Source organism: Oncorhynchus mykiss, chromosome 23 (assembly GCF_013265735.2).
Source record: "Oncorhynchus mykiss isolate Arlee chromosome 23, USDA_OmykA_1.1, whole genome shotgun sequence".
Lineage (NCBI taxonomy): Eukaryota > Metazoa > Chordata > Actinopteri > Salmoniformes > Salmonidae > Oncorhynchus > Oncorhynchus mykiss.
In genome coordinates, this window is record NC_048587.1 from 51,616,414 (window position 1) to 51,641,149 (window position 24,736).

The 24,736-nt window shown below is 44.0% G+C and overlaps 1 protein-coding gene across 1 annotated transcript in view; it reads left to right on the forward strand.

The window, feature by feature from the left end:
- Nucleotides 1–24,736, forward strand: part of LOC110503029 (protein sidekick-2) — a 396,532-nt gene that overhangs the window by 303,540 nt on the left and 68,256 nt on the right. The window contains exons 6-15 of the mRNA XM_036960765.1: nt 273–384; nt 703–893; nt 1,258–1,341; nt 6,897–7,091; nt 10,989–11,105; nt 12,375–12,542; nt 12,904–13,006; nt 14,146–14,322; nt 15,638–15,774; nt 15,911–16,058. Of these exons, the coding sequence (XP_036816660.1) occupies nt 273–384; nt 703–893; nt 1,258–1,341; nt 6,897–7,091; nt 10,989–11,105; nt 12,375–12,542; nt 12,904–13,006; nt 14,146–14,322; nt 15,638–15,774; nt 15,911–16,058 (1,432 nt within the window). The remainder of the gene's footprint in view (nt 1–272; nt 385–702; nt 894–1,257; nt 1,342–6,896; nt 7,092–10,988; nt 11,106–12,374; nt 12,543–12,903; nt 13,007–14,145; nt 14,323–15,637; nt 15,775–15,910; nt 16,059–24,736) is intronic.

Below are 24,736 nucleotides of genomic sequence, written 5' to 3' on the forward strand. Positions count from 1 at the left end.
TCACTTTCTCATTAGATGTATGTCAATGAGGATTTAAAAAAACATCTATTTTAGATTAAGACTGACATGTAATGGACAACACGGCTCCGGCCTGAAAATGAGCCTGGGCTATATAATCAGTCAGAGCAGACCATCCATAGAGACACTCAATTTGAACTACATACATTTTAGATTGTATCATTTCTATTGCATGTAGTACACTGATCACTGTTTGATTCTGATGTGGTCATATATACGTATATAAATATATATCTCCTTCTCTCTCTCTCTAGATGTTGGTGGGCCTGCAGACCCCATTGCCCCCACCATAATCATCCCCCCAACAAACACCAGTGTAGTGTCAGGCACGTCTGAAGTCACCATGGAGTGTGTCGCGAACGCAAGGTAACCTCCCCCCCACCACCCCGGAGGCCCACTGTGACAACATACTCTAGCTGTCACTCCCTAGTCTCTACTCTGTCATTATCTATTGTGTTCCTGACAGACGAATCCTCTGTTGTCTTCCTGCCAGACTGATTGGTTTTGATGGATAATTTTGAGACAAAAAATATTTTTTATACGAATGTGTAATGAGTTATTAATGAGTCAAATACTAATCTGTCTGTATTTGGCTGATGCAATGCACAAAGATATTTGGTAAATAGATTTCTGTCTTTTCAATATCATGAGTGTATCTCTCTGTCTCTCTCTCTTCCATCCCAGACCACTGATCAAACTCAGCATCACATGGAGGAAGAACAGGGTTCTGGTCACCAGTGGTCTGAGTGACTTCAACCGCAGACTGACCATTATCGGCCCTGTGGTCAGTGACTCAGGGTTTTATGAGTGTGAGGTGGTCCTCCGCAGCAGCAGTGTGCCTTCTGTCAATGCTGGGGCCTACCTACATGTTCAAGGTATGAATATATCTGGGGCCTAGGCCAACCTACATGTTCAAAATACGACTCCGGGGCCTAGGCCAACCTACATGTACAAAGTACGACTCTGGGGACTATCAGGGGCCTAATTACATGTACAGCGTATGACTCTGGGGCCTATCAGGGGCTACTTGGTTTGTTTGATTTGTGTTCATGAATATACGTTCCATACAGATTCTGAAGGCCAAATTTTATCTTGAGAAACAGGGGTGTTGCAATTCAAGGTTTTGGGTAAATCATGCAATGTTCAGGAGATTTGTGTAAGACTTTAAGTACTCCTCAAGGTTTTTATTTTCTTCAGCTGTCTGACAATTACCTCACCATATCTCCCGCTCTCCTTCAGAGCCTCCCCAGTTTGTGAAGGAACCAGAGAAACACATTACTGCTGAGATGGAGAAAGTGGTGGATATCCCCTGTCAGGCACGAGGTGAGACACATGCACATATACAGTACCAATCAAAAGTTTGGACACATCTACTCATTCCAGGGTTTTCTACATTGTATAATAATAGTGAAGACATAAACACTATGAATAATACATATCAAATGTATTATGAAGTCCTTCTTACATCAGCTGATATCTCAAAGGGCAGTATAGAAACCTAGCCTAAAATGCCAAACAGAAAGCAATGCAGGTGTAGAAGCACGGTGGCTAGGAAAAACTCCCTAGAAAGGCCAGAACCTAGGAAGAAACCTAGAGAGGAACCAGGCTAAGAAGGGTGGCCAGTCCTCTGCTGGCTGTGCCGGGTGGAGATTACAACAGAACATGGCCAAGATGTTCAAATGTTCATAATGACCAGCAGGGTCAAGTAATAATAATCACAGTGCGTGTCGAGGGTGCAACAGGTCAGCACCTCAGGAGTAAATGTCATTCAGAGTACCTCTACCGCGCCTGCTGTTTCTAGAGAGTTGAAAACAGCAGGTCTGGGACAGGTAGCACGTCCGGTGAACAGGTCAGGGTTAAATAGCCGCAGGCAGAACAGTTGAAACTGGAGCAGCAGCATGACCAGGTGAACTGGGGACAACAAGGAGTCATCGGGCCAGGTAGTCCTGAGGCATGGTCCTAGGGCTATGGTCCTCCGAGAGAGAGAGAGAGAGAGAGAGAGTGAGAGAGAGAGATACTCCAGATATAACAGACTGACCCTAGCCCCGATACTTAAACTACTGCAGCATAAATACTGGAGGCTAAGACAAGAGGGGTCGGGAGACACTGTGGCCCCATCTGACAATACCCCCGGACAGGGCCAAACAGGCAGGATATAACCCCACCCACTTTTGGGAGGGGTAGAAAACAGTTTTCAACCAGCGATTGAGTTGTGAGCCTCTGCTGTAAAGCTCATCACTCACCCTAACTGGGAGGGGGCCAGAGACAATTACTTGATGCCGACACATCTTTATAGCTGATTTACAGGCTGAAGCTATGTTGCGCTTGGTGACCTCTGACTGTTTCATCCTAACATCGTTGGTGCCGACGTGGATAACAATATCTCTATACTCTCTACACTTGCCAGTTTTTGCCAGCACCATCTTCAGATTGGCCTGAACGTCGGTAGCCCTGCCCCCTGGTTAACAGTGTAGGATCGTTGGATGATTTGTTTTAAGTCTAATACTGCAGGTAATAGAGTCGCCAATGACTAGGGTTTTCAATTTGTCAGAGCTAATGGTGGGAGGCTTCGGCGTCTCAGACCCCGTAACGGGAGAAGTAGAGACCAGAGAAGGCTCGGCCTCTGACTCTGACTCGCTGCTTAGTGGGGAGAACCGGTTGAAAGTTTCTGTCAAATGAATGAGCGACACCGGTTGAGCATTCCTACAGCATTTCCCTCCAGAAGCCATGCGAAGTTGTCCGGCTGCGGGGACTGTGCGAGGGGATTTATACTACTATCTGTACTTACTGGTGGCACTGAAATTACCCTTGCCTAACGATTGCGTCTGAAGCTGGGCTTGTAGCACAGCTATCCTCGCCGTAAGGCGATCGTTCTCCTGTATATTATGAGTACAGCGACTGCAATTAGAAGACATCATATTAATGTTACCACTTAGCTTCGGTTGGTGGAGGTCCTGATGAACCATGTCCAGATAAAGCGTCCGGAGTGAAAAAGTTGAACGAAAAAAAGTTGAGCAAGGGAAAAAATTTAAATAAAAACAGTAATTCAAAAGTAAAAACCGTTAAGTTGTCAGGTAGCAAAGTAAGGTTAGCAACAAAACGCACAGCAGCACTTAAACAAGTCTGCAAGTTGTGACCGGAATTTACATGAAAAAAGTCCCTGACTGACATCACTTCTCATATGGAATCATGTAGTAACCAAAAAAAGTGTTAAACAAATCAAAATATTTTTTACATTTGAGATTCTTGAAATTAGCCACCCTTTGCCTCGATGACAGCTTTTCACACTTTTGGCTTTGTCTCAACCAGCTCCATAAGGTAGTCACCTGGAATGCATTTCAGTTAACCTCAACCAAGACCAGTCCCCATGATTGTCTCTAACTTCAATATGCTATTTTAATAAATAAGACCTACACCACTTTTAACCACACATTACTTCACACTAGTGAGACTCATGTCACCTATGGTAGGCCTACAGTATATTGAAAAAAAATGATGTGACTCTGCCAATAATTGCATATGGAGAATTGGAGAATATTTCTGAAAGTCTGTGATATTTATTAACATAGTAATTCATTATGGATCCATAACTAAATAAACATTGGCATTTTGAAAGAGTATTTTCATCATTATTTTATGAACGAAAGCATAAAGATGCCATAATTAGTTACATTGTTTTAGTTTGAACGTGCAGACTGGCACTAAGAACAGAACAGCAGGAACTGTTCCCTAGTCAGCTCCATTATTAGTGCAATACCCCTAAAAGTGTTGCCAGTGGGGCGGGGTCCAACCCCCCTCCCACTTCCACTTCCTCCTCTTCCCTTCCCAATGGGCTAGGTCGGTCTTCTGTGCATGGCCCTGCGGCTCATCCCGTGCCTTGAACATGTTTTAATAAACCAATTAGGCACATTTGGGCAGTCTTGATTAAAAGAAAACGTGGACAAAAATGCAATAGTTAATTGAAACAGTCTAAAACTTTGCACATTCACTGCTGCCATCTAGTGGCCAAAATCGAAGTTGCACCTAACCTGAAATAGTAGATTGTGACGTTTCTCTTGCATTTCAAAGATATTGTGGAAAAAGGCATGTTTTTTTTGTATTATCTTTTACCAGATCTAATGAGTTATATTCTCCTACAATAGTTTCACATTTCCACAAACTTCAAAGTATTTCCTTTCAAATGGTATTAAGAATATGCATATCCTTGATTCAGGTCCTGAGCTATAGGCAGTTAGATTTGGGTATGTCATTTTAGGTCCTGAGCTACAGGCAGTTAGATTTGGGTATGTCATTTCAGGTCCTGAGCTATAGGCAGTTAGATTTGGGTGTGTCATTTTAGGTCCTGAGCTACAGGCAGTTAGATTTGGGTATGTCATTTCAGGTCCTGAGCTACAGGCAGTTAGATTTGGGTATGTCATTTTAGGCGAAAAAGGAAAAAAGGGTCCGATCCTTAAGAGGTTTTAACAGGTGTTTGTTGTTAATGTGTGAAATGTATTTCCTTCTTCTTGCGTTTGAGCCAATCAGTTGTGTTGTGACAAGGTAGGAGTGGTATACAGAAGACAGCCCTATTTGGTAAAAGACCAAGTCCAAATTATGGCAAGAACATATCAAGTAAGCAAAGATAAATGACCGTCCATCATTACTTGAAGACAATTTGGAAAATTTCAAGAACTTTGACAGTTTCTTCAAGTGCAGTCACAAAAACCATCAACTGCTTTGATGCAACTGTCTCTCATGAGGACCGCCACAGGAAAGGAAGACCCAGAGTTACCTCTGCTGCTGAGGATAAGTTCATTAGAGTTAACTGCAACTCAGAAATTGCAGCCCAAATGAATGCTTTACAGAATTCAACTAACAGACACATCTCAGCATCAACTGTTCAGAGCACACTTCATGAATCAGGACTTCATGGTTGAATTGCTGCAAAGAAACCATTACTAAAGGAAACCAATAATAAGAAGAGACTTGTTGGGTCAAGAAACATGAACAATGGACATTAGACCGGTGGAAATTTGTCCTTTGGTGTGATGAGTCCAAATTTGATATTGTTGGTTCCAACCGCTGTGTCTTTATGAGATGCAGAGAAGGTTAACGGTTGATCTCCACATGTGAGGTTCCCACTGTGAAGCATGGAAGAGGAGGTGTGGGGGTTGTTTTCTGTTGACACTGTCTATGAGTTATTTAGAATTCAAGGCACACTTAAACAACATGGCTACTACAGCATTCTGCAGTGATACACCATCCCATGTTTGCGCTTAGTGGGACTATCATTTGTTTTTCAACAGGACAATGATCCAACACACCTCCAGGCTGTGTAAGGGCTATTTGACAAAGAAGGAGAGTGATGGAGTGCTGCATCAGATGACCTGGCCTCAACAATCACCTGACCTCAACCAAATGGAGATGTTTTGGGATGAGCTGAACAGCAGAGTGAAGGAAAATCAGTCAACAAGTTCTCAGCATATGTGGGAACTCCTTCAAGACTGTTGGAAAAACATTGAAGATGAAGATGGTTGAGAGAATGCCAAGAGTGTGCAAAGCGGTCATCAAGGCAAAGGGTAGCTACTTTGAAGAATTTAAAATATATTTTGTTTAACACTTTTTGGTTACTATATTATTCCATGTAGAAAATAGTAAAAAATAAAGAAAAACTCTTGATTGAGAGGGTTTGTCCAAACTTTTGCATGGTAGTCTAAATATTTGTCTCCACATGTACAGGTGTATGTGTTTGATTACATGTCCCCACATGTACAGGTGTCTGTGTGTGCTTGATTACATGTCCACATGTACAGGTGTGTGTGTGTGCTTGATTACATGTCCACATGTACAGGTGTGTGTGTGTGCTTGATTACATGTCCCCACATGTACAGGTGTGTGTGTGTGTGCTTGATTACATGTCCTCGTGCACAGGTGTGTGTGTGTGTGTGTGTGCTTGATTACATGTCCACATGTACAGGTGTGTGTGTGTGTGTGTGCTTGATTACATGTCCACATGTACAGGTGTGTGTGTGTGCTTGATTACATGTCCACATGTACAGGTGTGTGTGTGTGTGCTTGATTACATGTCCACATGTACAGGTGTGTGTGTGTGTGCTTGATTACATGTCCACATGTACAGGTGTGTGTGTGTGTGCTTGATTACATGTCCACATGTACAGGTGTGTGTTTGATTACATGTCCCCACATGTACAGGTGTGTGTGTGTGTTTGATTACATGTCCACATGTACAGGTGTGTGTGTGCTTGATTACATGTCCACATGTACAGGTGTGTGTTTGATTACATGTCCCCACATGTACAGGTGTGTGTTTGATTACATGTCCACATGTACAGGTGTGTGTTTGATTACATGTCCACATGTACAGGTGTGTGCTTGATTACATGTCCACATGTACAGGTGTGTGTTTGATTACATGTCCACATGTACAGGTGTGTGTTTGATTACATGTCCACATGTACAGGTGTGTGTTTGATTACATGTCCACATGTACAGGTGTGTGTGTGTGTGCTTGATTACATGTCCACATGTACAGGTGTGTGTTTGATTACATGTCCACATGTACAGGTGTGTGTGTGTGTTTGATTACATGTCCACATGTACAGGTGTGTGTGTGTGTGCTTGATTACATGTCCACATGTACAGGTGTGTGTGTGTGTGCTTGATTACATGTCCACATGTACAGGTGTGTGTGTGTGTGCTTGATTACATGTCCACATGTACAGGTGTGTGTTTGATTACATGTCCCCACATGTACAGGTGTGTGTTTGATTACATGTCCACATGTACAGGTGTGTGTGTGTTTGATTACATGTCTCCACAAATGTAGACATTTGGATGCTTTCCCAGTATTTAATTAACTACTTCTATCCTTCCTTTAGGTGTGCCTCAACCAGACATTGTGTGGTATAAGGATGCGGTGCCCATCAGCCCAGTGAAAACCCCCAGGTATAGGGTGTTAGTGGGGGGCAGTTTGCAGGTCAACGGCCTTCTTCCTGATGACACAGGGATGTTCCAATGCTTTGCACGGAACCTGGCAGGAGAGGTGCAGACCAACACCTACCTGGCTGTCACTAGTGAGTTTACCTGTTGTTCTAGTCTTTTCACTCATTTTACTCTGTCCACAACTGTTTTTACTCATCCCTTTACTCTGTCTAAAACTCATTTTATGCTGTCTACAACTCCTTTTACTCATCCCTTTACTCTGTCTACAACATTTTCAACACATCCCTGATTGAGTCTGTAATACCAACATGTTTCAAGCAGAACACCATAGTCCAGGTGTCCAAGAACACAAAGGCAACCTGCCTAAATGACTACAGACCTGTAGCACTCACGTCCGTAGCCATGACGTGCTTTGAAAGGCTGGTAATGGCTCACATCAACACCATTATCCCAGAAATCCTAGACCCACTCCAATTTGCATACCGCCCAAACAGATCCACAGATGATGCAATCTCTATTGCACTCCACACTGCCCTTTCCCACCTGGACAAAAGGAACACTTATGTGAGAATCCTATTCATTGACTACAGCTCAGCGTTCAACACCATAGTACCCTCAAATCTCATCACTAGCTAAGGATCCTGGGACTAAACACCTCCCTCTGCAACTGGATCCTGGACTCCCTGACGGGCCACGCCCAGGTGGTGAGGGTAGGTAGCAACACATCTGCAACACTGATCCTCAACGCAGAGACATCCCCAGGGGTGCGTGCTCAGTCCCCTCCAGTACTCCCTGTTCACCCACGACTGCATGGCCAGGCACGACTCCAACACCATCATTAAGTTTGCAGACGACACAACAGTGGTAGGCCTGATCACCGACAACGACGAGAGCCTATAGGGAGGAGGTCAGAGACCTGGCCGGGTGGTGCCAGAATAACAACCCATCCCTCAATGTAACCAAGACTAAGGAGATGATTGTGGACTACAGGAAAAGGAGGATCGAGCGCACCCCTATTCTCATTGACGGGTGTGTAGTGGAGCAGGTTGAGAGCTTCAAGTTCAAGTGGAATAGTCCAAACACACCAAGACAGTCATGAAGAGGGGACGACAAAGCCTTTTCCCCCTCAGGAAACTACAAAGATTTGGCATGGGTCCTCAGATCCTCAAAAGGTCCTACAGCTGCAATATCGAGAGCATCCTGACTGGTTGCATCACTGCCTGGTACGGATATTGCTCGGCCTCTGACCGCAAGGCACTTCAGAGGGTAGTGCGTATGGCCCAGTACATCACTGGGGTTAAGCTGCCTGCCATCCAGGACCTCTACACCAAGCGGTGTCAGAGGAAGGCCCTAAAAATTGTCAAAGACCCCAGCCATCCCAGTCATAGACTGTTCTCTCTACTATCACATGGCAAGCGGTACCGGAGTGCCAAGTCTAGGACAAAAAGGCTTCTCAACAGTTTTTACCCCCAAGCTATAAGACTCCAGAACAGGTAATCAAATGGCTACCCGGACTATTTGCATTGTGTGCCCCTCCCAACCCCCACAACCCGTCTGCTACTCTCTGTTTATCATGTATGCCTAGTCACTTTAACTATACATTCTTGTACATACTACCTCAATTATGCCGACAAACCAGGGCTCCCGCACATTGGCCAACTGGGCTATCTGCATTGTGTCCCGCCACCCACCACCCACAAACCAAACTTTTACGCTACTGCTACTCTCTATTCATCATATATGCATAGTCACTTTAACCATATCAACATGTACATACTATCTCAATCAGCCTGATTAACCAGTGTCTGTATGTAGCCTCGCTACTTTTATAGCCTTGCTACTGTATATACCCTATCTTTTTACTGTTGATTTATTTCTTTACTTACCTATTGTTCACCTAATACCTTTTTTGCACTATTGGTTAGAGCCTGTTGTATTGTATTCGGCACACGTGACAAATCATTTTTTGATTTGAACTCCTTTTACTCATTATTTTACTCTGGCTACAACTCCTTTTACTTGTCCTTTTACTCTGTCTGCAGGTCCTTTTACTCTGTCTACAGCTCCTTTTACTCTGTCTATAGCTCTTTTTACTCTGGCTACAACTCCTTTTACTCATCCTTTTACTCTGTCTACAGGTCCTTTTACACTGTCTTCAGCTCCTTTTACTCTGGCTACAACTCCTTTTACTCAGGCTACAACTCCTTTTACTCATCCTTTTACTCTGGCTACAACTCATTTTACTCATTGTCTTACTCTGTCTACAGCTCCTTTTACTCTGTCTAAAGCTCCTTTTACTCTGGCTACAACTCCTTTTACTCATCCTTTTACTCTGGCTACAACTCATTTTACTCTGGCTACAACTCCTTTTACTCTGGCTACAACTCCTTTTACTCATCCTTTTACTCTGGCTACAACTCCTTTTACTCATTCTTTTACTCTGGCTACAACTCCTTTTACTCATCCTTTTACTCTGTCTACAGCTCCTTTTCCACTGTCTACAGCTCATTTTTCTCTGGCTACAACTCCTTTTACTCTGGCTACAACTCCTTTTACTCATCCTTTTACTCTGGCTACTACTCCTTTTATTCATCCTTTTACTCTGTCTACAGCTCCTTTTACTCTCGCTTACAACTCCTTTTACTCATCCTTTTACTCTGTCTACAGGTCCTTTTACACTGTCTTCAGCTCCTTTTACTCTGGCTACAACTCCTTTTACTCAGGCTACAACTCCTTTTACTCATCCTTTTACTCTGGCTACAACTCATTTTACTCATTGTCTTACTCTGTCTACAGCTCCTTTTACTCTGTCTAAAGCTCCTTTTACTCTGGCTACAACTCCTTTTACTCATCCTTTTACTCTGGCTACAACTCATTTTACTCTGGCTACAACTCCTTTTACTCTGGCTACAACTCCTTTTACTCATCCTTTTACTCTGGCTACAACTCCTTTTACTCATTCTTTTACTCTGGCTACAACTCCTTTTACTCATCCTTTTACTCTGTCTACAGCTCCTTTTCCACTGTCTACAGCTCATTTTTCTCTGGCTACAACTCCTTTTACTCTGGCTACAACTCCTTTTACTCATCCTTTTACTCTGGCTACTACTCCTTTTATTCATCCTTTTACTCTGTCTACAGCTCCTTTTACTCTCGCTTACAACTCCTTTTACTCATCCTTTTACTCTGTCTACAGCTCATTTTACTCTAGCTACAACTCCTTTTACTCTGGCTACAACTCTTCCATTTACTTGTTTCCTTTATATGACTTATTCTGTCTATGTCTCATTGATGTGTACTACTTAATGTGACCATGTTAACAGAGTGAAGGAATCTTTCTGTCTCTCCCTCTCTCTACCTGTGTCACCATTTATATCATACCCTACCTAGTGTATTGCCTTCCTTCTCTACCTGTGTCACAATCTTATGTCATATCCTTTCTAGTAGTATTGCCTCCCTCCCTCTCTCTACCTGTGTCACAATCTTATGTCATATCCTTCCTAGTATTTATTGCCTCCCTCTTGCTCTCTCCCTTGTCCTCTCTGTTCAATATATCTTTGCCCCATACCACTCCCTTCTATTTCTCTCTTTCTTTACCTTCCTCTTTTCCTCTCTCTGTCAGTTGGTTGAGTGGCATGTTCTGTTGTCATCTTCTAAGACTCAATCCAATCAAATGTTATTTGTCACATGCTTCCTAATTGGTCACCTGTTGTGAGCGGGGGAGAATGCTTTATCGCCCTGTCTCCCTCCCTCCCTCCCTCTGTTTCTGGGTTGTGAGAGGAAGGTATGAAGAAAATGAAAGGTGGGTGAATGGTGTGTTAATCCTGGGAGTGTTAGTGCTACTGAACAATGAGATCCATGACAGAGAAAGTCTGTAACAGACACAGCCAATAACTGTCTGGATGGATTTGAAGATGAGTTCCTATTGAAGACGACTTCTCTCTTTCACCTCTCTGTAGCCCTCTGCCTGCCTTTGTCACTCCAGTGTGTGTGTGTGTGTGTGTGTGTGTGTGTGCTTGTGTCCTCAGGCATCGCCCCTAACATCACAGCTGGACCATCTGACAGCACAGTGATTGACGGCATGTCAGTCATTCTCCACTGTGAAACATCAGGAGCACCAAGACCAGCTATCACCTGGCAGAAAGGTCAGACTCTCTCCACTGCACCATTCAACCAGACACAACAATCCAATCATAGCATTACTCAACTATCTGCAATAGGATGGATGAATGCACATCTCCCATGGTACCAGTCTATCTAGTGCATGCAGATGAATAGCAGACATGTATTAAATGTTTTATTTAACCGTTATTTAAAGGTGCAATATACAGCAATCACTCCGCCATTTCCTGGTTACTAAAATTCTAATAGTTTGCATAATTTCCATGTAAAGAATCATTGTACCTTCTAAAGAGCTGTGAAATATATTATATAACCAATAATATTGTATTGGCAACTTTTTGAAGCTAGTGTGAAAAACCAAAAGTAAAATATTCAAAAACTAAACGTAAGAACGGGACGCATATAAATGGCACACATAGAAAATATCTACTTCTTAGCCTTGCTTTCAATGAGAATGAGAGATCTATAACTCACATTTCTACAGTGCCTTGCGAAAGTATTCGGCCCCCTTGAACTTTGCGACCTTTTGCCACATTTCAGGCTTCAAACATAAAGATATAAAACTGTATTTTTTTGTGAAGAATCAACAACAAGTGGGACACAATCATGAAGTGGAACAACATTTATTGGATATTTCAAACTTTTTTAACAAATCAAAAACTGAAAAATTGGGCGTGCAAAATTATTATCTATCTATCTATCTATCTATCTATCTATCTATCTATCTATCTATCTATCTATCTATCTATCTATCTATCTATCTATCTATCTATCTATCTATCTATCTATCTATCTATCTATCTATCTATCTATCTATCTATCTATCTATCTATCTATCTATCTATCTATCTATCTATCTATCTATCTATCTATCTATCACCTAGGACCTAGGACCACCACAGGAAAGGAGGACCCAGAGTTACCTCTGCTCCTGAAACTAAAATTTCAATATATTTTCATATTCAAATGTGTTATTTCATTGTTTTGTTGTCATCGCTATTATTCTACAATGTAAAAAATAGTAAAAACAAAGAACCTTAAATGAGTACGTGTGTCCAAACTTTTGACTGGTGCTGTAAATATTTTTATTTAGTTTATTATTATTATTATTAGTTGTTCTATTTTTATATTGATTACTGCACCGTTGAGAAGAGCTTGTTAAGCATTTCACTGTACTTGTTGTGCATGTGACAAAAAAACTTGAACTTTAAGAAATTACAAAAGACGTATCACTGTCCCCAGCAACCAATCTCTCTCTCTCGCTCTTTCTCTCTCTCTCTCTGTCCTTCCAGGTGAGCGTGTTCTGGCCAGTGGTTCTGTTCAGCTGCCCAGGTTCACCTTGCTGGAGTCAGGCAGTCTGCTCATCTCCCCATCTCACATATCAGACGCTGGCACCTACACCTGCATGGCCAGCAACTCCCGGGGCATAGACGAGGCTGCTGCTGACCTTGTGGTGTGGGGTGAGTGTGAGCGTGTGGGGGGGACAACATGTGCCTTGATCCAGGGACAGCATTTGCCTTGATCCAAGGGCAACATGTGACTTGATCCAAGGACAACATGTGACTTGATCCAGTGACAACATGTGACTTGATCCAGTGACAACATGTGACTTGATCCAGGGACAACATGTGACTTGATCCAGTGACAACATGTGACTTGATCCAGGGACAACATGTGACTTGATCCAGGGACAACATGTGACTTGATCCAGGGACAACGTGCCACTTGGAGAAATCAGAACATGCAGCACGCACTGCATCCTTCTCTTTATAGTGTGTGTGTATAAGTGTGTGTTCATACACCCACTCTCTCTCCCTACAGCTCGCACCCGTATCAACACCCCCCCTCAGGACCAGAGTGTCATCAAAGGCACCAAGGCCACTGTGACCTGTGGAGTTACACACGACCCCAGTGTCACGGTCAGGTAGGAGAGCACACACACACCAAGCACTATGTGCATGCACGCACACACAGTACACTTTTACACACACGTACAGACACACTGTCAGGACTTCCGCCGAAGTCGGTTCCTCTCCTTGTTTGGGCTGCGTTCGGCGGTCGACGTCCCCGGTCTTCTAGCCATCGCCGATCCACTTTTCATTTTCCATTTGTTTTGTCCTGTTTTCCTGCACACCTGGTTTACATCTCATCATCATTACTATGTGTATTTAGCCCTCTGTTCCCTCCATGTCTGTGTGAAGTATTGTTCATTTGTCAAGGTTGGCACACTTCCGGCTGGTTTGCGACAGGTTTTGTTTTATGCCCGTGCTTTGTAGCAGCCGGTACTTTGTACTAAAGGTTTTGTACTTTGTGCTGCCTCACTTGTTCTTTGGGCATTTGTTTTGTGATGCAGTTGTGTTCTGTATTATGATTGCCTTAGTAAAGTGCTTTGTCCACTCATCTCTGCTCTCCTGCGCCTGACTTCCATGCACCAGCTACACCCACCACTTGACACACATTGCACCCACCCACACACACACACAGTACACTTTTACACACACATACAGACACACTGCACCCACACACACACACACACACAGAGTGAGACGCACACAAAGCATCTTATGCACACACAAACACACATTTTTCTCCAACCTTACATACAACAACACTCACTAACATTGCACAATATGACAAGGTCACAGGGGCAGGTCACGCCTGCTGTGCATGTCAAGAAGCAACCACTATGAGGTTGGAATGATACTGTGAAATTGGGAAATGTATGATTTTGCCCATTTTGTGTAAGAGCTGTTTGAAAAGGCCGCCTGAAATTTCAGTCTGTTTTCGGTGAATGGAGTTTTGGCAGTAAATTAGTTAATAGACCATGACTCTATGAGATAGAGTTCCAAACCTCTCTGCCAATTACAGCTAGTTTTCAGTTTCCCACCCTCACTCAGACCACTCCCAGACAGTCCAAGTAAAATTCTTGCTTGAGAAATTGCTATTTGATAGGAAGTTATTTTTGTTTCGTTTTGACCATTTAAGTTGAAAAGTACTTAATTGTTACCCAGAAATTATTTGATGTTTAGATAACAATGTCTGTATTGGACCTTTAAACTATAGGTATGTGTGGGAGAAGGAGGGCTTGGTCATCAACGCCCAGTCTATCCCTCGTATCCGGCTGGACCCGGATGGTACCCTCCACATCTCCCAGACCTGGTCAGGTGACATCGGGACCTACACCTGTAGGGTTATGTCAGTAGGAGGCAATGACTCACGCAGCGCACACCTCCGAGTCAGGTAACACGATCGACATATCTCTCTCTCCCTCTTTATCACCCTCTTGTTTTCTCTGTCTCTCTTTCTTGTTCATCCTGTCTTGAACAAGATATACTGCTTGTTTTCTCTCTCTCTCGCTCTCTTTCTTTCTTTCTTGTTCATCCTGTCTTGAACAAGATATACTGCTTGTTTTCTCTCTCTCTCGCTCTCTCTCTTTCTTGTTCATCCTGTCTTGAACAAGATATACTGCTTGTTTTCTCTCTCTCGCTCTCTCTCTCTCTCTTGTTCATCCTGCCCTGAACAAGATATACTGCTGGTTTGCTCTCTCTCTCATCCTGTCTTTAACAAAAAATACTGCTTGTATTTTTCTCTTCTCTCTCTCTCTCTCTCTCTCTCACACTTCTTGCTCTGTCCACCTCTTCGTGGTCTTTTTATAATGATCTCTGTCTGCTGTTCTCTTAACACACACAGAAAAATACAATAAACATTGTCTAACTTTCTGACCTCCCGTTCTTTTGCCAGCCCTTACTCATTGTCTTCTTGTAGCTCAGCTCTCCAGTCCCACCTCTCCAGTCTCACCTCTCCTGCCTCACCTCTCCTATCCCACCTCTCCTGTCTCATCTCTCCTGCCTCACCTCTCCTATCCCACCTCTCCTGTCTCATCTCTCCTGCCTCACCTCTCCTATCCCACCTCTCCAGTCTCATCTCTCCTGCCTCACCTCTCCTATCCCACCTCTCCTGCCTCACCTCTCCTATCCCACCTCTCCTGTCTCACCACTCATCCTAGTCTCACCTCTCCTGTCTCACCTCTCTCCCCATTCTCACCTCTCCTGTCTCACCTCTCTCCCCATTCTCACCTTTCTCCCCATTTTCATCTCTCCCGGCCATCTCTTCTGTCTCACCTCTCTCCCCATTCTCACCTCTCTCCCCATTCTCACCTCTCCTGTCTCACCTCTCCTTTCTCACCTCTCCTGTCTCGCCTCTCTACCCAGTCTCACCTCTCCTGTCTCAGCTCTTCTGTCACACATCTCATGTCTAATCTCTCCTATGTCACTTTTCCTGTCCCACCTCTCCTGTCTCACCTCTCTCCCCATTCTCACCTCTCCCACATCTCCTGTCTCACCTCTCCTGTCTCACCTCTCTCCCCATTCTCACATCTCCTGTCTCTCAACTGTCTCACCCCACTCCTGTCTGTCTCTCTCTCTTTTTCTCTACCCTGCTGTCCTAGTTTCCTTTAATGATGGATTTTGAGTAAATCTTACCTCTAAGAATGTATTTTTAAAAACTCATCCAGTCTTACCCCCCCCCCACGCACACACACACCACCACCCCTCAGACAGCTGCCCTATGCTCCAGAGAACCCTGCGGCCCTGCTAAGTTCCTCAGAAAAGAGGGCCATTAACCTGACCTGGGCCAAGCCCTTCGACGGGAACAGCCCCCTGCTTCGCTACATCCTGGAGGTCTCTGAGAACAGTGAGTGATCTCAGGAGGACACAGGCAGATGGATAATGAGAAAGAATAAACCACTGTTAGTAGGATAAATAGAATGAAGAGAAGGATTAGATCATCTGCAGGTTTGATATGTGTCTGTTCTCTCTTCCTGTGCTAGACGCTCCCTGGGCTATCCTCCTGGCCAACATAGAGCCTGAGTCGACAGCAGTGACCGTCAGTGGACTCATCCCAGCACGCTCCTACCAGTTCCGCCTGTGTGCCGTCAACGACGTGGGCAAGGGCCAGTTCAGCAAGGAGACTGACCGGTGAGAGAGAGAGAGAGAGAGCCCTCCCAGGATACCTCTCTCCCCCCTGCTGTGCAATGATAACAGCCTACTCAGTCTCCCAGTCAACCAGTGTGTGATCCCGTGCCAGTACACATTGTTTGTGTGCGTGTGTGTGTGTGTGTATTTTTATCTGCTGAAGGGTTAGTAATTGAGCCGATGCAGCCAGACACACACCACCACTTCACTCACTCAGGGGGGGCTTTGGGGGTGTCCCGGGAGATTGTTGAGATCAGGTTGGCTTCAATAGCCTGAGTCACTTCTCATAACGTAGTGTGCTCTGGTCAAAAGTAGTGCACTATGTAGTGAATAGGGGTTCATTTGGGACCTCATCCCTCCTCTTACACAGGCTAGCTCGTCAAGCCAGCTCAAATGTGAGCAGTTGGATCCCCAGTCATATCCAGCTGAGAGGAGAGCCATAGGGGGCTCACGTCTGACAGCGCAAGGGTTCACACTGAGCGCTTTGTGCTTCCGTTTGATCCTAAAGTGCCACAATTAACCTCAACTGCGCCTCGCTTTCTGAAAAGTCATATCTCTGTATGGGCCCTTTGGTTTTGAATTGATTGAATTGATTCAGCATCATCTGACTGGTCCGCTGTGGTCTTCGGTATTAGCCTTTTCTCTCTCTGGCTAGGTACCTTATGTGTCTCCATCAGTAGGAAATTCATCAAGGCATAGTGATGGTTTTGTACACAGCTTAGACACAGATACTGCAGATAGCATGGACAAAATCAAATCAAGTTAAATGTTATTTGTCACATGCTTTGTAAACAACAGGTGTAAACTAACAGTGACATGTGTACTTACAGTCCCTTCCCAGCAGTGCAGAGAAAGAAAATAGAGAACTAATAGAAAAGTAAAACACATAATAATAAAAGTAATAATAAATACACAATGAGTAACAATAACTTATATACACGGGGTCGCATTTACCGAGTCGATGAGGTGAATATGTTTTTTGGGGGGGATGGTTTGTCCTCGGGGTTTTGCCTGCAATATCAGTTCTGTTATACTAACAGACATAATTCTAAAAGTTTTAGAAACGTTGGCGTATTTTCTATCTAAATCTACCAATTATATGCATATCCTAGCTTCTGGGCCTGAGAAACAGGCAGTTTACTTTGGGCACGCTTTTTATCCGGATGTGAAAATACTGCCCCCTATCCCAAAGAAGTTAAACAAATCAAAATAGATTTTATATTTAAGATTCTTCAAAGTAACCACCCTTTGCCTTAATGACAGCTTTGCACACTCTTGGCATTCTCTCAACCAGCTTCATGAGGTAGTCACCTGGTCAGACTCCGGAGACGGGCACACCGTGCACCACTCCCTAGCATTCTTCTTGCCAATGTCCAGTCTCTTGACAACAAGGTTGATGAAATCCGAGCAAGGGTAGCATTCCAGAGGGACATCAGAGACTGTAACGTCCTTTGCTTCACTGAAACATTGCTCACTGGAGAGACTCTATCCGAAGCGGTGCAGCCAACGGGTTTCTCCACGCATCGCGCTGACAGAAACAAACATCTTTCTGGTAAGAAGAGGGGCGGGGGCGTATGCCTCATGGCCAACGTGACATGGTGTGATGAAAGAAACATACAGGAACTCAAATCCTTCTGTTCACCTGATTTAGAATTCCTCACAATCAAATGTAGACCGCATTATCTACCAAGAGAATTCTCTTCGATTATAATCACAGCCGTATATATCCCCCCCCCAAGCAGACACATCGATGGCTCTGAACAAACTTTATTTAACTCTCTGCAAACTGGAAACGATTTATCCGGAGGCTGCATTCATTGTAGCTGGAGATTTTAACAAGGCTAATCTGAAAACAAGACTCCCTAAATTTTATCAGCATATCGATTGCGCAACCAGGGGTGGAAAGACCTTGGATCATTGTTACTCTAACTTCCGCGACGCATATAAGGCCCTGCCCCGCCCCCCTTTCGGAAAAGCTGACCACGACTCCATTTTGTTGATCCCTGCCTACAGACAGAAACTAAAACAAGAGGCTCCCACGCTGAGGTCTGTCCAACGCTGGTCCGACCAAGCTGACTCCACACTCCAAGACTGCTTCCATCACGTGGACTGGGAGATGTTTCCCTCCGCAAGGCTATCAAACAAGCTAAGCGCCAGTACAGAGACAAAGTAGAATCTCAATTCAACGGCTCAGACACGAGAGGCATGTGGCAGGGTCTACAGTCAATCACGGACTACAGGAAGAAATCCAGCCCAGTCACGGACCAGGATGTCTTGCTCCCAGGCAGACTAAATAACTTTTTTGCCCGCTTTGAGGACAATACAGTGCCACTGACACGGCCTGCAACGAAAACATGCGGTCTCTCCTTCACTGCAGCCGAGGTGAGTAAGACATTTAAACGTGTTAACCCTCGCAAGGCTGCAGGCCCAGACGGCATCCCCAGCCGCGCCCTCAGAGCATGCGCAGACCAGCTGGCCGGTGTGTTTACGGACATATTCAATCAATCCCTATACCAGTCTGCTGTTCCCACATGCTTCAAGAGGGCCACCATTGTTCCTGTTCCCAAGAAAGCTAAGGTAACTGAGCTAAACGACTACTAAACGTAGCACTCACATCCGTCATCATGAAGTGCTTTGAGAGACTAGTCAAGGACCATATCACCTCCACCCTACCTGACACCCTAGACCCACTCCAATTTGCTTACCGCCCAAATAGGTCCACAGACGATGCAATCTCAACCACACTGCACACTGCCCTAACCCATCTGGACAAGAGGAAAACCTATGTGAGAATGCTGTTCATCGACTACAGCTCGGCATTCAACACCATAGTACCCTCCAAGCTCGTCATCAAGCTCGAGACCCTGGGTCTCGACCCCGCCCTGTGCAACTGGGTACTGGACTTCCTGACGGGCCGCCCCCAGGTGGTGAGGGTAGGCAACAACATCTCCTCCCCGCTGATCCTCAACACTGGGGCCCCACAAGGGTGCGTTCTGAGCCCTCTCCTGTACTCCCTGTTCACCCACGACTGCGTGGCCACGCACGCCTCCAACTCAATCATCAAGTTTGCGGACGACACAACAGTGGTAGGCTTGATTACCAACAACGACGAGACGGCCTACAGGGAGGAGGTGAGGGCCCTCGGAGTGTGGTGTCAGGAAAATAACCTCACACTCAACGTCAACAAAACTAAGGAGATGATTGTGGACTTCAGGAAACAGCAGAGGGAACACCCCCCTATCCACATCGATGGAACAGTAGTGGAGAGGGTAGCAAGTTTTAAGTTCCTCGGCATACACATCACAGACAAACTGAATTGGTCCACTCACACAGACAGCATCGTGAAGAAGGCGCAGCAGCGCCTCTTCAACCTCAGGAGGCTGAAGAAATTCGGCTTGTCACCAAAAGCACTCACAAACTTCTACAGATGCACAATCGAGAGCATCCTGGCGGGCTGTATCACCGCCTGGTATGGCAACTCAACCGTAAGGCTCTCCAGAGGGTAGTGAGGTCTGCACAACGCATCACCGGGGGCAAACTACCTGCCCTCCAGGACACCTACACCACCCGATGTCACAGGAAGGCCATAAAGATCATCAAGGACATCAACCACCCGAGCCACTGCCTGTTCACCCCGCTATCATCCAGAAGGCGAGGTCAGTACAGGTGCATCAAAGCTGGGACCGAGAGACTGAAAAACAGCTTCTATCTCAAGGCCATCAGACTGTTAAACAGCCACCACTAACACTGAGTGGCTGCTGCCAACACACTGACACTGACTCAACTCCAGCCACTTTAATAATGGGAATTGATGGGAAATGATGTAAATATATCACTAGCCACTTTAAACAATGCTACCTTATATAATGTTACTTACCCTACATTATTAATCTCATATGCATACGTATATACTGTACTCTATATCATCAACGGTATCCTTATGTAATACATGTATCACTAGCCACTTTAAACTATGCCACTTTGTTTACATACTCATCTCATTTGTACATACTGTACTCGATACCATCTACTGTATCTTGCCTATGCTGCTCTGTACCATCACTCATTCATATATCCTAATGTACATATTCTTTATCCCCTTACACTGTGTACAAGACAGTAGTTTTGGAACTGTTAGTTAGATTACTTGTTATTACTGCATTGTCGGAACTAGAAGCACAAGCATTTCGCTACACTCGCTACATCTGCTAACCATGTGTATGTGACAAATAAAATTTGATTTGATTTGAATTTGATTTTAATGCACTTCACTTAAAATATGAGCTTCTTTAAAAGTCCATTTGTGGAATTTCTTTCCTTCTTAATGCGTTTGAGCCAATTAGTTGTGTTGTGACAAGGTAGGGGTGGTATACAGAAGTTACCCCTATTTGGTAAAATACCAAGTCTATATTATGACAAGAACAGCTGAAATAAGCAAAGTGAAATGACAGCCCATCATTACATGGAGGTCAGTCAATGCGAAAAATTTGAAGTTTGAAAGTTTGTTCAAGTGCAGTCGCAAAGACCATCAAGCACTATGATGAAACTGGCTGGCCTAGCCAGTCTCCAGATCTCAACCCCATAGAACATCTTTGGAGGGAGTTGAAAGTCCGTGTTGCCCAGCAACAGCCCCAAAACATCACTGCTCTAGAGGAGATCTGCATGGAGGAATGGGCCAAAATACCAGCAACAGTGTGTGAAAACCTTGTGAAGACTTACAGAAAACGTTTGACCTCTGTCATTGCCAAGAAAGGGTATATAACAAAGTATTGAGATAAACTTTTGTTATTGACCAAATACTTATTTTCCACCATAATTTGCAAATAAATTCATAAAAAATCCTGCAATGTGATTTTCTTGATTTTTTTTCTAATTTTATCTGTCATGGTTGTAGTGTACCTATGATGAAAATTACAGGCCTCTCTCATCTTTTTAAGTGGGACAACTTGCACAATTGGTGGCTGACTAAATACTTGCGTGCACGACTGATTTCCAACTCTGACTCCCAGTACCAAAACTCAAAACGCTCCTTGTCGACAACACCAGGCTCTAGAGAATTGAAGCTGTAAAACAGGGAATAACAAAAAATCAGAAGACATTACAACCCTGCACAACATCAATGCAAGTTTAGATAAGAATAACCTCATACAATGAAAATTATTTTTTACCTGAAGTGATGGTACTGCTTGATCTGTGGCAGCGGCCTGAAGTATGGAGTCAGGTGTGGTTGCCAGCCATAGCTTTCCACCAGCACCGTACCATCCTCCAGTACAACCAGCTGTAAGATGTTGACCCGTCAGTGCTGTCCTTTACAACACCAGCAATCTCAGACAAAGTGTTCCCTCTGGTCTTTCTAAAGCACTGCTTCATGAGACTGAAGCACCAATCGGGGGCAAACTTGGTGTGGCCTGTGATCAGGAAGTGAAGGTCCAGATTGTGGTGGAGCTTGTGCATGCTGGAACATAAACTTGTTCTTGTTTTGGCCACTGGAGTTATCACAATTCAGGTCCACACGTGTTTTACCAACACTGTAGTTGAAGAAGTGGTGCATGTAGTTGATGACTGCGCTGCTGCCTTTGCTTGCTTGGGCCAGCTTTCTTTTTGATGACTGTGTGAATGGTGGATTAGAGTCAGGCGTTTGCTACTGATTGATCCTGAAGGACAAATTCCAGATACACATATTTTAGCATTACTCTACAATAGATACATAATGGCATTCTGAGATATCACTACACACAGTTCATGCAGGGAATGTTAGCTACTGTAGCTAGCCAGCCATCTAACATCAGTTGGCTAGCTAAGCAAGCTTTGAAGCCTAATGTAAGCTAGCCTTAAGGATCTGCCCCTTTTTTTCAATTTTAGCCTAAAATGACATACCCAAATCTAATTTCCTGTAACTGAAACACTTTAAAGTTTGTGAAAATGTGAAAGGAATGTAGGAGAATATAACGCAAGATAATACAAAGAAGGGAAAAAAAAACGTTATTTTGTATTTTTTTGTATCATCATTTTAAAAATGCAAGAGAAAGGCCATAATGTATCGTTCCAGCCCATCTTAGATTTTGGCCACTAGATGGCAGCAGTGTATGTGCAAAGTTTTAGACTGATCCAATGAACCATCGCATTTCTGTTAAAAATAATAACGTTTCATGTTCAAAACTTTGCACTCTCTTCAAACAGTAGCATGGTGTTATTTCACTGCAATAGCTACTGTAAATTGGACAGTGCAGTTAGATTAACAATAATTTAAGCTTTCTGACAATATCATATATGTCTATGTCCTGGGAAAGAAATTTGGTACTTACAATCTCATGCATTAGCCTACGTTAGCTCAACCATCCAGTGGATCGGACACCTATCCCGAAGAAGATAACTAGCAATGTGAAATGGCATTCTGAGAAAACTAAACTAACTATACACACACTTTATACACATAAGTTAATGTTAGCTAGCAAGCCAACCACCTAACCTCAGCAGGGTCTTTTGTTTAGACATGTCACGTTAACGTTAGCTAGCAAAAATATTAAATATAATCCCAATCCATAGAGTAACGTTACTAGCAATACAAACCGATTGTCATAGCAAGCTAAACAAATAACGTTATGTTCATTCTTAGTTAGCAGGCCAGCGATCGAACTCCAACTGGCTATCTAACAGCATGCTTAAGCTTGCAATGAAAACAACTTTCTGACAAAATTAGAATCTTATAATATCTGAACCTGTAGCTAGAGTCTTACCTGTATACATGGATGAAAGCTTCACATTAGGTTCATTGCTAGTTAGCAAACCAGCCATCGAACTCCAGCTGGCTACCTAACAGCAAGCTTTAGTTTGCAATGAAAACAACTTTCTGACAAAATTAGAAACGTATAATATCTGTACCTAGATTCTTACATGGATGTATACATGGATGAAAGCTTCAGGGCAGACTGCAACCCCTTTTATAAGACATCCTGTGTTTTGTCTGTTTATTTTGGACAGCTTGTTTGGCCGGTTGTGTTCCACTGATTTCAAAACGTGTTATTTTCAGAGTGAGAGAGAGTCAGCATTGCGTTGCACGATTGTGGTCCAGAAAGTAGTCCATCATCACAACTTTTCCCCCCACTGACCTTTGTCGATAGCGCCTGGTAAATTCAGAGCAGGAATGTTATTGAGAGCAGAAGCAACATATTTGCAGTTCTCCGTGGCTAAAGATATATATTTCAAATAAACTGCAGTGGACAACTAGGAACTTGAAGCTCTTGACCCGCTCCCCGTCAGCCCTTATCAATGTGAAAGGGGGTGTGCTCTCCCCTCCGTTTCCTGTAGTCCGCGATCAGCACCTTTTGTATTGCTGATGTTGAGGGAGAAGTTGTCGTCCTGTCACCACACTGCCTGGTTTCTGACCTCCTCCCTATAGGTTTTCTCATCGTCATCAGTGATCAGGCCTACCACCGTCGTGTTGTCTGCAAGCTTAATGTTGGTGTTGGAGTCATGTGTGGACATGCAATCATCTGTGAACAGGGAGTACAGAAGGGGACTAAGCACGCACCCCTGAGGGGCCCCCATGGTGAGGGTCAGTGTGGCTGATGTGTTATTGCCTGCCCTCATCACCCGGGGGCATCCCGTCAGGAAGTCCAGGATCCAGTTGCATAGAGAGGTGTTCAGTCCCAGGGTCCTTATCTTTGTGATGAGCTTGGAAGACACACTGTTGAACGCCGAGCTTTAGTCAATGAACAGCATTCTCACGTAGGTGTTCCTTTTGTCTAAGTGAGAAAGAGTAGTGTAGAGTTCAATTCAAAGCATTTCATGGCTACAGATGTGAGTGCTATGGGGCGATAGTCATTTAGACAGGCTACAGGTATTACAGACTGTGTCAGGGAGAGGTTGAAAATATCAGTGAAGACACTTGCCAGCTGGTCAGCTCATGCTCTGAGTTCGCTTCCTGGTAGTTCATCTGGCCTTGTGGCCCTATGAATGTTAACCTGTTTAAAGGTCTTACACACATTGTCTGCATTGACGCTTTGCCTGTTTAATGGTTCGTCGGAAGGCATAGCAGGGTTTCTTATACGAGTCTAGGTTAGTATTCTTCTCCTTGAAAGTGGCATTTCTAGCCCTTAGCTCAGTGTGGATGTTGCCTGTGTCATGACGTTGGCGTAAGGTTTATGACCCCCCCATAAATACCTTTCTCCCTTCCCTCTCTCTTGACTCTACAGAGGGACTCTTGAATAGCCTTTGTTAAACAGAGATTCTGGGAACATCAGAAGGTGGGGGGAAATGAAACATATTTTGGAAATCCAACCAGTTGAAAATATGCGTTGGTACTTAATGAATATGATGTCAGTTCGGTTGTCATCTGAGACATTCTCATCAATGATAGGATGACATAAACGGTACAGTGGAAAGTCTACACATTATAGTTATCAGATTCACATGGAATTGTTTTGCAATTTAAATGTTTGAATATGAAATTATTTGGGAGGGGATGGAATGTGAATTTAGTTTCTAAAATGTGAGAGTTGGGGTTTCATGAGGGAATTAGGACCGATTCAGTGGCCCGCCCATGTGAAGAGACATTGGTTATAAACTATGAAACACGCCCTCCTCTCCCTTCCTTTATAAAGCCTTGACGACAATATAACTTGCTGTTCCGTATATTAGGACGACAATCCGATGTCAGAAGGGTTCAGATAATAACTACA